The sequence below is a fragment of the Homarus americanus genome, unplaced genomic scaffold (genome assembly GCF_018991925.1).
Source record: "Homarus americanus isolate GMGI-L3 unplaced genomic scaffold, GMGI_Hamer_2.0 scaffold21314, whole genome shotgun sequence".
Lineage (NCBI taxonomy): Eukaryota > Metazoa > Arthropoda > Malacostraca > Decapoda > Nephropidae > Homarus > Homarus americanus.
Window position 1 is genome coordinate 1,240,450 of NW_024720811.1, and position 17,058 is coordinate 1,257,507.

Consider the following 17,058-nt stretch of genomic DNA (forward strand, 5'->3'; position numbering starts at 1 on the left):
TGGAGTGGAGTGAGAGAGACGGCAGAAAAGCCTCCTCCTCACCTCCTCCTCCCCCTTCCATCTCCTCCCTCCTCACATCCCCTTCTCCCTTCCATCTCACCTCCCTCTCACCTTCCCCCAACCTCCTGTCCTCCCTCCTCACCTCCTCCTCCCTTCCATCTTCCCTCCTCCCTCTCACCTCCCTCCTCCCTCTCACCTCCCCCCCTCTCACCCCCTCCCTCCACCCCCCTCCCCCTCTCACCCCCTCCCAGATTCAATAAGGAGGTTGAGCCATGAAGTTGTCCTGCTGTACCACCACCACAGCTGTCCACCCACCACCATCACCAGCACTACCACCCCACCACCATCACCACCACCACCCCACCACCATCACCACCACTACCACCCTACCACCACCACCACCACCACACCACCACCACCACCACCACCCACCACCATCACCACCACCACCACCCCACCACCACCACCACCACCACCACAGCTGTCCACCTACCACCATCACCACCACCACCACCACCACCACAGCTGTCCACCCACCACCATCACCAGCACTACCACCTCTACCACATCACCACCACCCTCTACCACCATCACCACCACTACCACCCCACCACCATCACCACCACCACCACCACCACCATCACCACCACCACCACCCACACCATCACCACCACCACCACCCACCACCACCACCACCACCACAGCTGTCCACCTACCACCATCACCACACCACCACCACCACCACCACCACCACCCACCACCACAGCTGTCCACCCACCACCATCACCACCACCACCACCACCACCACCACCACCACAGCTGTCCACCCACCACCATCACCACCACCACCACCACCACCACACCACCACCACCACAGCTGTCCACCACCACCCACCACCACCACCCCACACCACCACCACCCCCACCACCACATCACCACCACCACCACCACCACCCCACCACCATCACCACCACCACCACCTCTACCACCATCACCACCACCACCACACCTCTACCACTATCACCACCACCACACCACCACCACCTCTACCACCATCACACCACCACCACCCTACCACTATCACCACCACCACCTCTACCACTATCACCACCACCACTTCTACCACTATAACCACCACCACTCCTACCACTATCACCACCACCACTCCACCACCATCACCACCACTACCACCACCCCACCACTATCACCACCACTACCACCACCTCTACCACCATCACCGCCACTACCACCATCCCACCACCATCACCACCACCACCACCACTTACCCACACTCATCACCACCACTACCACCACCTACCACCATCACCGCCACTACCACCACCTCCACCACTATCACCACCACACTACCACCCTCTACCACCATCACCACCACACCACCAACACCCCCACCACCATCACCGCCACCACCACCACCCTCACCACCATCACCACCACCACCACCCACCCCACCACCATCACCACCACCACCCCACCACCATCACCACCACCACCACCACCCCACCACCATCACCACCCACTACCACACCCACCACCATCACCCCACCACTACCACCACCACCACTCACCCACCATCACCACCACCACCACCAACCTCTACCCACCATCACCACCACCACCACCCTACCACCATCACCACCACCACCACCACCCCACCACTCATCACCACCACTACCACCACCTCCACCACCATCACCACACCACCACCACCACCCACACCACACCACCACCACACCACCCACTACCACTCATCACCACCACCACCACCACCTCCCCATCACTATCACCACCACCACCCTATCACCACTATCACCACCACCACCACCACCACTATCACCACCACCACCACCAACCTCTACCACTACCACCACCACTACCACCACTACTACCATCACCACCACCACCACCACCATCACTCCATCGACTTTCCATAACCACCTCAAAGTGGCTAGAGAGAGAGAGAGAGAGAGAGAGAGAGAGAGAGAGAGAGAGAGAGAGAGAGAGAGAGAGAGAGAGAGAGAGAGAGAGAGCTCTTATCCTTCGTTCTTCTTCTACCACCTCTCACACACCCTTGCTACCTGCCTCTCACCTCCTCCCTCACCCCCCCCCACACACGAGACTCACACACCTCCCTCATCTCTCACTCCTCCTCCCTCACCCCCCACACACGAGACTCCCACACACCTCCCTCATCTCTCACTCCTCCTCCCTCACCCCCCCACACACGAGACTCCAAGTACGACTCCTACACACCTCCCCATCTCTCCCCTCCTCTCACACACTCAACACTCCAACATGGGTTTTATCTGCAGGTGGAGATGATGTTGAAGTTGTTGTTTACCTGAGGTTATCACTGTAATGACCCGCCCAGGTGTCTCTCTCTCACGCAGTAGTGTATAATTATAATCACAGCATCTTGCCACGAGTGATCTATATCTGCGCATCCCGATCTTCTTTTATTCTCGGCTACGTCAACGTTGGGCCCTAACCTGTGACGTCACGAATGTAAATATCGCCTCTTTCTCGCGTTTTTTGATGTGGGTGTAGGTAGACGAGCCCCGGGCGGCCCTGGGTGTATTACTGCCTCGTACACCTTCTGTGTGTCGTGGATAAACACCTGATATTGACACATACACACACATACACACAAACACACACACACACACACACACACGTAATATGGTTAAAGAACACATTTCATTACGGTAGAGTTTTAGGTCAGTTTCTACGCCATATTGTGTTTAGTGTGTTAGTTTAATCTGTCTGTTATTATTATTATTATTATTGTCGTCGGGACTAGAGTAGAAGACAGGGGTAATACAGCCAGAGATATACGAAGGTAATTGTTGGTGGTGTGGCTGTACTCCAGGAGCCAAACTCTTGTATTGCCTCGCCGCTTACTGTGTTGTGATTCTCTCTTATATATGTAGTGTAGTGTACTATGTTCTCTACTGTACTAACACCTAAGTCATCTTCCTGCTCACGACACTAACGGAGATGTTTCCTGCCACTCACAGAGGCTGACTCGGACTGTGAGAGTGACGGGGACTCAGGCAGCAGCGCGGGCAGCTCCTCCAGGAAACAACAGCTAAGCAACAAGTTGGTGCCCTTTGGTGCAGGTGGTCCCTTGCTGGCCCAGGCGTGAGTACCCGGGAGGGGGCAGCACCTAGGAGGAGAGGGAGGGAAGTACCCAGGGAGGGGGCAGCACCAAGGAGGAAGAGAGAGACAGAGAGGGAAGTACCTAGGAGCAGGAGGCATCTCCATGCACAGAAGAAAGTATCTACGGGAAGGGAAAAGCACAGGGGAATGCCTAAGGGACATGGAGTATCAAAGGGGGAAGTACCCAATCAACGTGGCAGTACCATGGAAGGGAGGTGAAGTACCTAAGAAGGGGCAGTACCTAGGGTAACGGGGCAGTCCCTACTGGGATAGGGACAGTACCTGTTGGGATAGAGACTACCTGTTAGAGGGTAGGGACAGTACATGCCAGGGATAGGGGGCAGTACCTGCTAGGATAGGGACAGTACCTGCTAGGAAGGGATTATACCTGCTCAGGTAGGGTCAGGACCTGCTAGGATAGGGACAGTGCCAGCTAGGGATAGTGACAGTACCTGCTGGGATAGGGGGCAGTGCCTGCTAGGATAGGGACAGTACCTGCGAGGAAGGGATTATACCTGCTAGGGTAAGGGCAGTACATGCTAGGGATAGGGACAGTACCTGCTAGGATAAGGACAGTACCTGCTGGGACAGGACAGTACTGGATAGGGACAGTACCTGCTAGGGATAGGGAGGAAGGGATTATACCTAGGGTAAGGGCAGTACATGCTAGGGACAGTACCTAGGACAGTACCTGCTAGGGACAGTACCTGCTGGGACAGTACCTGCTAGATAGGACAGACAGTACCTGCTGGGATAGGGACAGTACCTGCTAGGGATAGGGACAGTACCTGCTGGGATAGGGACAGTACCTGCTAGGGATAGGGACAGTACCTGCTGGGATAGGGACAGTACCTGCTGGGATAGGGACAGTACCTGCTGGGATAGGGACAGTACCTGCTAGGGATAGGGACAGTACCTGCTGGGATAGGGACAGTACCTGCTGGGATAGGGACAGTACCCGCTAGGAAGGGATTATACCTGCCTGGTAACCCTTAACATAGTTCCCATTTACCTCAACCGCTCCTTACATGTCACGTGCCCTTCCCTCCCTCCTTCCCTCCACACTCCCCTCAGGTGTGTGAGAGAGAGGTAGACACAGTGCCACCTTTGTCACCATAGTGCCCAGGTGTACCAAAATACACCTGGGCTGTGGCTCACTCCATCAGAATTCAAATCAGAATTTTTGCATTAATGAAAAAAAAAAATTCTCATCTTATCGTGAGTGATATTTTTTTGGCCCGTGTGTGTGTGTGTGTGTGTGTGTGTGTGTGTGTGTGTGTGTGTGTGTGTGTGTGTGTGTGTGTGTCACCTGTTGTAGTCACAGTAGGAATTAGTTGATTAGTATGAAGCAGCACCTGTAATTTCTGTCAGCTTCTGTGAGTCAGTCAGAAAGAAAAATAAATATATCTCCAGCAAATCTTCTTCCTTCTTTCTCTTCCTACCCTTCTTCCTCTTCCTCCTACACTTTCTTCCCTTTTCCTCCTCATTCCTTCCACCTAATTCTCCATTTCCCCCTTTTCCTTTTCCTACTCCTTCCTTTTCCTCCTCTACCTCCAACTCCCCTTCTTCTTTATTCCATCCATTTCTTCCTCTTACTCCTTCCTTCACTCCTTCCTTCCTCCCCTTTCTACAGTTTTCCTCTCGCCAATAGAACTTCCTCTCCGTATCTATGTCTGGCTGTCATGGAGGATCTTACGTTAATTTTTCCTCGTAACTATTGATGGAATGACGTACCTAACTGACTCACATAAGATACGATACAGTTCTGGATTCTTAAAAGGCTCCCAAGTTGATTGTTTTCCTCTTAACTATAGATACGATATTACGGATTCTTAAAATTTCTTATCAGTACGCTATTTTATTCATTTATTTTTTATCTTAGCACCCCTTCTGTGTTTCATAACTTACGAGATAAATTTAACCAAAAGGGGAAACATTTCAACATACGAACCTTATAGAATTCTTCCTTTTATGTCGTAGGTTAAGTGAATGCGCTCTCACATCATCAAAGGAACGAAAAATTAAGGACAGATAAGACGATTGTTAACGTTAGCGGTAATTTTAACCCCCTCCCCCTCCCCACTTCCCCTCCCTGTGGTAAAAGATGGAGTAGTGAATGTGTTTATTTCTCCCCCTACAGGAAGGTCTCAGACAGCCAACACGATTTCTTCATGATGCTGGACGAGAAGATTGAAAACGTGAGTATTTTTATGGGTAACTGAGGTATTTTTCATTTTCTCTATCTTTCTTTCTCTTACCCCTTTCTCTCTTTCTCTTACCCCCTTCTCCCTTTCTCTTACCCCTTTCTCTCTTTCTCTTACCCCTTCTCTTTCTTTCTCTTCCCTCTCCTTCCCTACCTCCTATATCTCTCACCCCGCTTTACTCGGTCACCCCTCCACTCCTCATGGGTGACTTAAACGTAATGTTCCTGAGTCAAGTATCTGGGATATTTAGGTCAAACTCACGTCTAGTGTTGAACTGAGTAAAGGTCCCTGTTGACTGTTGTGGTGATGATGCAAGGAAGGTAATCTCTCTCTCTCTCTCTCTCTCTCTCTCTCAGGATTGTACCATGTATCAAGCTGGAGTTGTGAGAATGTGTCTGACTCACTTAAAATATGGCACTTATATTAGGGCACTTACAGGTATACTATGGTACTGTTATTCAGGCACAGTAAGGGCACTTATACTATGGCACTTAAACTACGACACTCATACTATATAACACATAGATCACTAAACACCTTCTTTCGCCACTAATAGGAAAAAAATTACGTAGGAAGCTCTGAGAATGTTGACTCATGTACACCACCAACACATAACGATTTTATGTCAAAATTTCTTCGTAATTAAAGGTGTGACAATGCATCTATTGGTTGAGGCGTTACCTTAATCAAGTTACAGAATCTTTAAGTCCAGCCCCAAGAAACACAGTTCTGTCAGGCTCAGCACCACTAACACTAGAGTCAGTCCAAGTATCCAGCTGGTTTATGGCGCAATATAAACGTCAGAGTATACTGTCTGGCCGTCATAACTCAGTGTTGATCACAAAATCTAGCCACAAAAGTTTTAGTGCCCGGCATCAAGACCCAGGCTAGTGAGAGAGATGGAAATGTGTGGAAACAAGTGGCCAGATGTACAAGGTTTTACGTGTCTGTGTTTATGGTAGTGTGGTGCCGGGAGGGTCTGTGGGATAAAACCGTCACCAGCACTCAACACCGCCTGGTTTTCCCTCCTCCATCCTGTAATGACATGCTGCTGGAAGCTACACCACATAGAGGAGTGTTTCGCTTATAGTTGTGCCTGCAGTAGGGGCCATTTACCCACGAACTCTAACATGTATCATAAAAACTGCAATAAACACATTTATATAATTCCACCCAACGAACATTCCTCTGCAGTCTCTCTCTCTCTCTCTCTCTTATGACAACAATATATGTATACTGTCTCTTATCCTTCAGGGTCCAGACTACGACTCAGAGACGGAGGAGGTGGAGCGGCGGCGGCGCCTCCAGGAGTACGCTGATCAGTGGATGACCCTCACCAACACCCGGGCCATGAGTCCTACCAGTAACTCCGCTGTGAGGTGGGTGCGTCCTCTTCCTCAGGGAGCAGGGTGTTGTCTCACTGCTGTACTGTGGAGTATCTTGATGGTGATGAAGTACAGTACAGTATTCTGGGTGCTGTTATTTAGGTTTCCTGGATGCTGTTATTGAAATTCTTGAAAAACTACTGTTGACCAACTCCTGGTGGAGTGTTCTTGTAGTTGTTGTTGCTGTGGTGATATTGTAGTTGCTGGTGATGTTCAACTCTTGCAGTGTGCTTGGGCGATCGGTCACGTCTCTTTTCATTTATCTTCTTCACCAAAAGATTGGCTCGCTAGCCGCCTGGGCGATCGGTCACGTCTCTGTCACGCACTGTTGGCAAATACTGGGCATGCACCGGCTCCTGAATGTACCTGAACCTGCTCCAGTGTTGGTCAAGTCTTGTCTTGAAAGAGCTCACACTCGGTGCCATCACAACACTCTCTGGTAGATTGTTCCAAGAGTTCACAACCCTCACTCCGAAAAAGTTTGCCCTCACGGTTTTCTGGACTTGCGGCTTCTTCAATCTTGAGCTGTGACCCCTTGTGGGGCAAGCGTCCGCCAGCTCCAAGTAAGGACACTCAACTGAGTAGTGCCCTCTGAGATGCTTATACACCTCAATTAGGTCCCCCCTTGCCCGTCTGTAGTATAAGCTAGGCAAGTTCAGGCGCTCCAATCTCTCAGGGTAGCTGAGGTGCCGAAGTGCAGGCACCAGTCTGGTGGCCCTCCTTTGAACATTTTCAACCAACTGACAGTCCCTAGCATATCTCGGGGACCAGATTTCAGTCAACATTTAAGATTTGTTTTGGTAGAAATTTTGAATTAGGAATTAATATATATAACTGCTTCATTTGTTTATTTTTATGAGGTGAGAAGACAACAATGACCAGCCTCTGAATGTGAAAAATTACAATAAATTTATATACTGTATTTGTCATGCCACAGGGAATGTGTTTCAGCTGAGGATAGTGTTAGTAAGGCCAGATTTAGTGTACTGTACTGATTTAAACACTCATTAATCTTTTTAATAAACTTAAATTCATTTTCTTCAAAAAAAATATTTCATGGTAAATACAATCATGAGTTAAAAAGTGAGTCTGAAGTGTTTTTATAGTGAGGACATCTCACCCTGACTCGCAACACATACAATAATACACAAAGCCTAGTATTTTAGTCTAATATTAGAGTACTGTACTACTGTATGTCTTGAAGTTATTTTTATCAATAATGTGATGGAGTGTACTTCAGCCATGCTTGACAATTTAGTAAATAATAAGTTAACTTGTTGTTACAGAGCTGCTACAGCTAGAGGATTCTGCCTTGTGTCTAGTGGGACGAGCATCCCCCAAGCTCACCCTAAATCTTCCCCAGTTGTGTTCAGCAGTGTAAGCTCACAGAGTGACGCAAGACCCATGTAGCACTTGATGTGATCAGTGACACTCGCACCTGTACCGTGTTCTGTATAGCACGTTTGTACCCCGGGGGAATGACCTGGGTGGCTGCACCTGCTATTACACTCACCTGAAACTTGGCTCATATTTCAGATTGTAAATAGTGCAGTTTGGTGATGAAACATCATGATACAGTATGTTGTGCTTCTTTGTAAGTCACTGGAAAAATTAAATCAGGCTGTGCAGTTTAGCGGTGCCCGGCAGCCCGACTGTGCCTAGACCAGATGCTGGGCAAGTGATTTTTTTTATGTCCATGTGTCTGGTAGACAAGCTAATATTTTGAGAGGAAAGTACCTGACAGGAATTTGTCAGGTGCTGTGTGACTCGACCTCACCAAACATGTTTAACCAGGAAGGACCATCAACAGGCCTCTTGTCAACAGTGTACTGTACCAGGATTAGTGACCTATGTCAAGTGCTGGTAATATAATATATCTTTTACATAAAGTCACAAATTAGTCATTAGTTATCAAGTTGTCAACATTTCAAAGGAACCACAAAGCTGAAAGCTGTAGATATAAGGTAACAAGAGTTATGACCTCACATGAGAAGGGTTAATGCAACTGTCACCAGATTATGGGAAGGGGCGGTAGTTTAGGTAAGACAGGTGATCACGGGTACTGTCTCCGCCTTTCCACACACCCTGCAAGTGTGAGGTGGGGTGACAGGGTTACTGCCACCGACACCATTTAGATGGACAGAAGTGATCTGTGAGTTGATGCATACAATAAATCCGGACAAGCAAATTTCCTCCAAAAACTTGTCAGGGCAAGGAAATGTCAAAAGTCACTTGCCCAGGACAAATAAATGTTCCACAAAATCTGCACAGCCTGAATTAAATGCTTTTAAATGACAATGTTTGCTTGGATTCTATGGCATTATTTACAAACCTGTGTTTTTCTGTTTGCCTTTTCACTGTTTATCTTCTACAACAAGTCCCATACTTTATGTACTGTATGTGCTATATTTAGTGTTCTTTAACTTCATGAAATATTCAGGAGTTAGTTCTAAAGTACAAGTCATATGTATCTGATATATCGCCTCTTGAGTGATTGGCTGATGCTGAGTCATGTTGGTTAGGTACAGTACAGTAGGTCTAACTAATACACCACATTACCCCTTTAAAGCAGGAATCATACTGTATTATAAATATTCAGGTACAACACTTCACACATCTGGACTGGAGAGTTATACAGCTTTTGTGGAGGTTTGTTGTATTGTAGTTTATATCAGTTTATAATGCTGTATGATCATTCCAGACTCCCTGATGAGGACACGTGTGGTTCTGGCGACATAACCGAGGATGACGAGGACGACGACGGCCTAAACGAACCGGGACGAATACCAGATGAAGCGGTGCGCGAACAGTACATGTTTATGGGCAATCTTTACACACTCACACACATTCGTACCGACACTGATAAGACAGAACCCAAAGTGGATGTGGTGACGGTTCCCAAGCAGTGTCCAGTGGAGGAGACGAGTGTGGAGGACTCGGAATTAGGCCACAAGCTCAATGGGTCCGCGGTACCAGAGGAGTCGGAAGCAAAAGAGAATGGAGTGGCAGAGGATGGAGGTACAGCCAGTAGACCTCCATCCAGACCACCTTCAAAATCATCTTCAAGACCTGCTTCTCTTATTCTTAGATCTGTATTCCCAGCAGACACTGTACAGGAATGACCCTCTTCCCCTGTGTGCCGAGGACAAGCTTAGCAGATCTTTCACAGGAAGGTGCTGTGTGGAGTTATCAAGGTTCCAGAGTATAGAGTTTTGTTATAAGTAGGGGGAGGTGGGGTTGTATGAAGAGGAAGACACTCATCATAGAACTCATCATACAGTACACAAGATGCTGCTACAAGATGAACAAGACATAGTTGGAGGGAGGTAATAACGTGACTGAAGGTGTTGGTAGTGCCCCACCTGGTAACACTGCCAGTGCTACAATCTCAAAAAATGCACCCTAGTGTATTGACTGCTGCTGAACAAACTATATAAATAATAATTTTCAGATAAAAAAAAAGAAAATTGGCTCTGTGATGGAAAAAGTGAAGTGAAAAATCTGATGGTTTTGAACCTTTGATCAAACAGGAACAGTAGAATATTATCAGTTAAAGATGATATTCAGTTCTAAGCAAACAACGAGCCAAAAATTACTGCTCAAATTAATATTTGTCAGCTGTCAGTTATATACACAACTTGTACTGTGATGACACATCTAGAGTGATCAAATGTGGTAATTTAGAAACTCCTCAGAATATTGAACTGTGAGACTATAAGAGCTGATGATGGTGACTGTTACTCTGTCTACTTAATAATTCAGTCATTATCTCATTTACCTCATTAGGGAAAACTGCATACACACACTTCACTTATCAGCCAAAAAAATTAGTACTGTATTACAACTTTTGCTAATTTTTAAAAAACTAGAACATGGAAAAAAAAAAAGACATTAAACTCTATCACAGTTGTTAAGGCAAAAATAACCTAATTTTATAAATGAAGATAAGAAGTAATTTGATTTTGTTGTACGTTGTTGTTTTGTATTTTAAATGCTGCCAGTAAACTTTTGATAAAGTTCACATAAAAGACAAATATTTGAAGTGAAAGAAGTACAGTATGGGGGATAAAGTTAAGTTAAAAGCAGGTAGGTAGAGTACTGTACTGCCCCTGTTATGATAGTTACCAAACACTTAGTCGGGCTGTGAGGACAATTACTATACAGTGAACCCTCGAAGATCCGGACTAAAAGGGGGGGACCGCCTGTCCGGAAAAGTCGATTGTCCGAATTTTCTGGCGAATAATAAATGATATAAGAAATCCCCAAAATACAGTACTAAAGGAGTGATAAACAAATTACCGCATTAAACCATGCATTTACCTATGATAACATAATAAGAAACATTGTATCATTACTAGAAAGAATGAATTAATATTCCCACAAATGACAATTGTCAACTCTGTTTATGTTTCCCACCTCCTCGGGCACCTGTGTCCAAGCAACTGATGGGTCAAGCAGCACCCACGGGCCTAAAATGTTCTTTGCTCTGGTTTGGGAATGTTTCTTAGGGAAACTTCTTAGCCCAGAACCCCCCAATTTTTTTTTGTCCGCATCTTCCAAAATCCGGATTTCCCGGGTCTGGATCTTCGAGGGTTTACTGTACCTCGAGTAGATTTATTCACTACTTTTCCAGTATTTTTTTTATGACAAGATACTCAAATATCTTATGAGAATCACTTAGGTATGAACTTTTGAATTTCATAATCCTGTACAGTACACTATCACATCATTTTTTCTTAGGAACTCTAAATTTGACAGAGAAACTAAAAAAAATAATAATCAAGTATCATACTTTTCTCCAATGACTGAAGGTACCTTCAATATTCCAGTCTTGTTTTAGTTGCTGTTCGTGACCTGTGGCCGACGGCTTCAGGAACACCTCTGCATGGGAAATTCTTAACCCAATGCTGATGTAATATAATTTTGCTCTTCTTTTTTTTATTGTTTCGTAAGTGTTGTATGTTGATCTGAGAATGGTAGTGAGGGAACTGTACTGTATCAGCCAGTGGGTGTAAAGGGCAGGAAGTAATATCCTTCTCTCCATCACTGGAGCACTGGCAGCAGTCGCGAGCTTACACCAGTGCATGCGTGCCCGAGCGGGTCCAGACAGGAAGCGTCAGTAGATGAGTTTTCCCGCTTGAGCAGTATATATATATATATATATATATATATATATATATATATATATATATATATATATATATATATATATATATATATATATATATATATATATATATATATATATATATATATATATATATATATATATATATATATATATATATATATATATATATATATATATATATATATATATATATATATATAATTTTTTTTTTTTTTTTTTTTTCATGTAAATCCACAATGAAAACGTGGATAAGATAAATCTTGATAAAATCACATGGGAAAATGGAAACAACAGATTGTTACTGCCAGTCTTTCCTCTGGAGATATTAGGTTCCTGAAGTTTTTAGTTTGTGTTTCGAGGCGAGGTTCGATGAGAGATAGCAACTCATGGAAAGTCTCAGGCTTCACGCGGAAATATTCATAAAATTTGCCAGGGTCCAATTGCAATTGCGGGGTCAGATGGTGGTATTCACCAAGCTGCTCTCTCTCCTCATTTATCTGGTGTACTCACACCAGCTGAAACTTCCATGAGTATGCCATCTCTTCGAGTATTCGTGCCAGACAGGGATTGTGAACATGTGCAGTCGGTGCGAGAATGGTGGGAAAGGCGTTGCCATGATAACTCCCTCCAACCACGGCGATTTTCCGCTTCCAGTGAGGCCATTCAAACACGCCAGCCCGCCGCCGCTCTCGCCTGCCCACTCTCAGTGCAGCCGCGGTCATAGACCAGTGGTGGGAAAGATGGAGCAGTAGTAGAGGAGATAGAGCAGTGATGGTAGAGATGCTGCAGTGGTGAGAGAGTTAAGAGCAGAGGTGGGAGAGACTCTACAGTGGTGGGAGTTAGAGCAGTAGTAGAAGAGATAGAGCACTTGAGGAAGAGAGAAAACAGTGATGGTAGAGACAGAGAAGTGGTGGACAGGTACTCAAGGTGCTAAGGTCAGGAATCAGATACTGTATTCATTTCAAAACATTAGTTCCATACAATGTTGTGCCTTGCTTAAAGTTGACGTCACAGGAGTTATAATAAACCAAATAATACAGATGTGCTTGTTAGTTCATAGGCAATAGATGCATCGTATGGTGAAGGAATTACAAAACTGCAAACTCTTAAAATATTTAGATGATCATGAAGGATGTGATTTAGTTTGTCTTTTGGAATTTAAGATGAGAGTTAAAAGATTTTCAGGAAGAGAAGATACAAATTAGATAGAAAGAGTTGAGACTGGTGACATGTGGTAGTTGTGTAGAGTGAAGATGTGTGTAATTTGACTAGAGTCTTCTTTATTTACTCCACTGCAATACTTACAGGGAGGGAGATAGTCCAGCATTATGTACTTTGGTTCTATTGCAATACTGTACTACTCTAGTGGTGAACAATTTGGAATAATTAAATGCTGGGTATTTTTCAGTGTTACCAATACAACCTTGTGTTAATGTATGGTACACCTTCCAAACATGTTGGAGGTCCAAGTCATAAGTTCCTTCCCAACCCTGTTAGCAATACTTGGGTCAGCTCCCACACTGTGTGCTCCTCTGCTATATTTTCTGTATTAACATTTTCCTTTTACAGAGAAAACTATTATGTAGCAGTAACTCAGAAAAGCAGCTAAACCATAGAAACTGCTTTCAATTCAAGATGAATAGTTTTAAGGCATGTTTATGTTAACTGGTGCTAAACGTAAGATGGACTCTGAGTTGGTATTGTCCTTGAGTGGCGATGATCACTGGGCGCTTTATTTCGGTAAAGGTTGGTCGGCCGTTATATTTTAACTACAGTACAGTACTTGTATATGATATATCCTCCATATATTGTTGGTATTTGAGAGACAACAGAAGGAACTATTAGAGTTGTGTTAGATTTAATGATAAGAATAAATACTTGGGGAGATAGACAGTGAGTTTGGAGGAGTGAGATGCAACATTTTGTCATATTACATGACTTAGTAGGATTACTGATTCCAGTTTTGTGATACAATTAACCACATCATCTCTGTTAACCGTATATCACAGGATAGTTGGTACAGGTTATCATGGGGACACCATCTCATGACAGGAATGAATTACTTATGATAATGTCTAACCTAAGTACTATATAATCGCAATCAGTGACAAAAGTCTTATATTTTCTTTTTTATAATAATTTATCACAGAAATTTGAAAAGCAGTAGAAATATTCGGTATTATATTAAAACACAGTTGAGTTTCCTGTGTGTATTAAAACATTATTTTGGTGTACATTTGTGACCATTTTATTTTATTTTATTTTAAAGAAATCATGTAAAGTTGTTAGTGTGTATAGAGTTATAGAGTGAACGCTTCACTGTAAAGAGACATTGCCATTTTTATGAGATAGCTGATGCACCTGTACAAGTTTGGACACTGTCAGTGAGATGAGGTAGGAACTCACTCATTATCTGGACACAGAAAAAAAATGCCTGTGAAACTGTACATATATATCAATGACTTGATTCATGTAGATCACCTTTATATATATTTAAATACCTCTTGGTGAGTCTAGCTACGTAACATCAACTTCAAATCCAGAATGTTTTAGTACCACAGAAAACATTAAACAGAACACTAGGTCCTGATCATTTTGTAAGGTGTTAACTGTGCATCAAGTTAACAGAGGCATATGATAGAGGTCATGCAGGTTGTTAGTGACACAAGGACAGATGCTGAGCAGAATTAGCAGTGTGTTACCATGTTGTCCAACGTGGTGTGTACATAGCCCATCACACTAGCTATAAGAGGCCATGAGATAAACAGACTTTGCATCTCATTCATGAGTAAATGTTTTGAGAGGAATACTTCATCTTGGAGTGTGGCACAAACATTAAAAGAAGGCAGTACTGTATGGTTTAAGTGAAAGAAATATTGTACTGAAATTTGCTATAAAAAAATCCCTGTCATTAGTGATAGTTTTCCATAATCATATGTAAAAAAAAAAGCTTTAATTTTTTATTTTACTGGCAATACTTTTCTTTTCTTCTCTTTTTATTAAAGATTATAGTTGAAACTTTGGTGAGTGTAGCGACTCCACCAGGACACTGTCAACTTCGGTAGTAATTAGCACTTAAAATATGGTACATGTTATGTGTTATGGTTCCCTTATATAGAAGATGGAAAATTCTGATTCTCAGATATTTCAGTGTAGTTCTCCCTGTGGCGGTCATGATAACTTATGAATATGTAAAATGCAGTGCCAATGGTCCCAGCCTCCTGAGATACAGTGTGATGATTGCACAGTATTAATTCTTCCAGATCCTGTTATGTATTATACTCTTAGGAAATACAGTGATTTACTTTTTTGTATCATGATTATCTTAACACAGCAGCTGGAGATGTGTAGCCTCTACATATGTCCATTGAGGATCTGCTTTTTTCACTTTATTGGATTTTATGCTACTGTATCTATCTATCTAATGGTAAGTTGGAAGGATGTGAACTGTCTTTAATCCATTATTGCCTACTGGAGACTTGGAATATTTGTAAACAGTTAAGGTTCATTTGGAGGGGGTTGTGAAGTTTACATTCTGTTAACTTTCATCAAGTATCTAACACAAGTGTCACGGACGCAACACGGCCTGTGAAGACGTACTTTGCTTCAGTCTCCCAGGATCATGAAGGTCAACTACCAAATAAATTATTATGAATGTCATGCAACACGCATTTTTTCATTAAAAAAAAATTATAACAACTTTTCTTTTGTTTTCAAGTCAGTGTATATGTGTGTATCATGGTAAAAGACATGAATGGTAAGGTTTCAGACATGATAGCTTTCAGAGCATTGTTTGCTCATCACTGTTGTTGAGATGCACTTTTTATAGTATATAAACTTTGAAATTTGAGGGTTAATGATGTTGACAACAGATTATATCAGAGATATTTATACTTGAATGATTGGTATTAACCTTAAATATGAAATGTTCAATAATTTAGGCTGTATTTAAATGTACCCAGTTAGTAGTTGGTGATTAGTGTAGCCTTCCATACTGCTTGTTGGAAGTGAAGAGGAGGGACTGGCTCAACCTCTACCATAGCTTCAATCCTTTAGTGGGGCCTTAATCCTAGACAGAGCCTCTCATTGTCAAACATCAAACAAGGTACAGAAAACACAAGGGCTAATTACTGCATTCTGTGATATTCTGGTATCATAAATTACTTCTCTTGAACCTAATTGGGGCATTTTGTAGTAAGTTACCTCAAAATATTGTATTCTCATGGACGTTTATGTATCTTGACGATTAAACTAGTCATTGGTAACAAACTAATGAAGAGGGAGTTGGGCATGGTAGAGTGCTAAGTAAATATATATAAGCAGGTACTTCCCCACTGAAAATTTTTAGTGTGGTTTAATATTATTTGAGTAATTCTCAATGTTGATTTGTGAAGCCGTAGATGAGAATGGTTGTATTTTTTATTTACTCCAGAGGTCACTGTGACTTATTTGGAGATTGTTAAATATTTTTGACTAATTTCTCTTGTAATGGAACTTTTAATAGATTATTAATTTTGCTGGTGTGTATGGATTAGGTTATAAGTCTATAAATACATGAAATAACTAGTAAATGTCTACTACCATCACCAGTACATTAATAATTGCATGGGACTTGACACAACCTTCATTGTTAATGAATGCTCAAACGCTTATGTCATCCCAGCTACAAAAGTTTCCTTTAACAACAGTCATAGTCACTTATGATAACACCTGATGCAACGGAAACTGTTTAAAAATTAAGATCCATCCCTTTTAATTAAGATCCATCCCTTTTAATTTACAACACTAACAGGTTTCTAATGTAAATTGTGTATAGCTGTATGTAAAGGATTAAGAATTATAATTATGTTCTATGAAGCCAATTTCAGAGATGAGAATAAATACTTAAGAGTTCCCAGTTGAATGAGACCAACGGCTCTGGTGACCCGCTCACAATGTTGCCCCTCTGTGTGTGCGCCTCCGTCTAGGCTACAGAACTCACTATGTGTCTGTGATCGAGTCTGTATTAGTTTTAAGTCTAAAGTTAAGGTTACAACTTAAGGAAAATTACTATTTATGTGTTGAATTTGCTGAGTCTGATGTAAGAAATAGATTTATCAAAAAGATATTGGCAGAGAAAGGCGACTGTTGTGCATTGGCAAATGTACGATTAATTTTCAG

At 43.3% G+C, this 17,058-nt stretch overlaps 1 protein-coding gene across 5 annotated transcripts in view; it reads left to right on the forward strand.

Moving 5' to 3' along the window:
- LOC121861205 overlaps nt 1-11,312 on the forward strand; it is an 84,779-nt gene extending 73,467 nt beyond the window's left edge. For 4 of the 5 annotated variants that reach the window (XM_042358826.1, XM_042358825.1, XM_042358824.1 and 1 more), the window contains 4 exons: nt 3,037-3,160; nt 5,319-5,376; nt 6,637-6,761; nt 9,469-11,312. In XM_042358826.1, coding sequence (XP_042214760.1) covers nt 3,037-3,160; nt 5,319-5,376; nt 6,637-6,761; nt 9,469-9,889 — 728 coding nt within the window. In that variant the 3' untranslated portion in view covers nt 9,890-11,312. The remainder of the gene's footprint in view (nt 1-3,036; nt 3,161-5,318; nt 5,377-6,636; nt 6,762-9,468) is intronic. The other variant, XM_042358828.1, reaches the window with a different exon arrangement.
- Nucleotides 11,313-17,058: the final 5,746 nt, after the last annotated feature.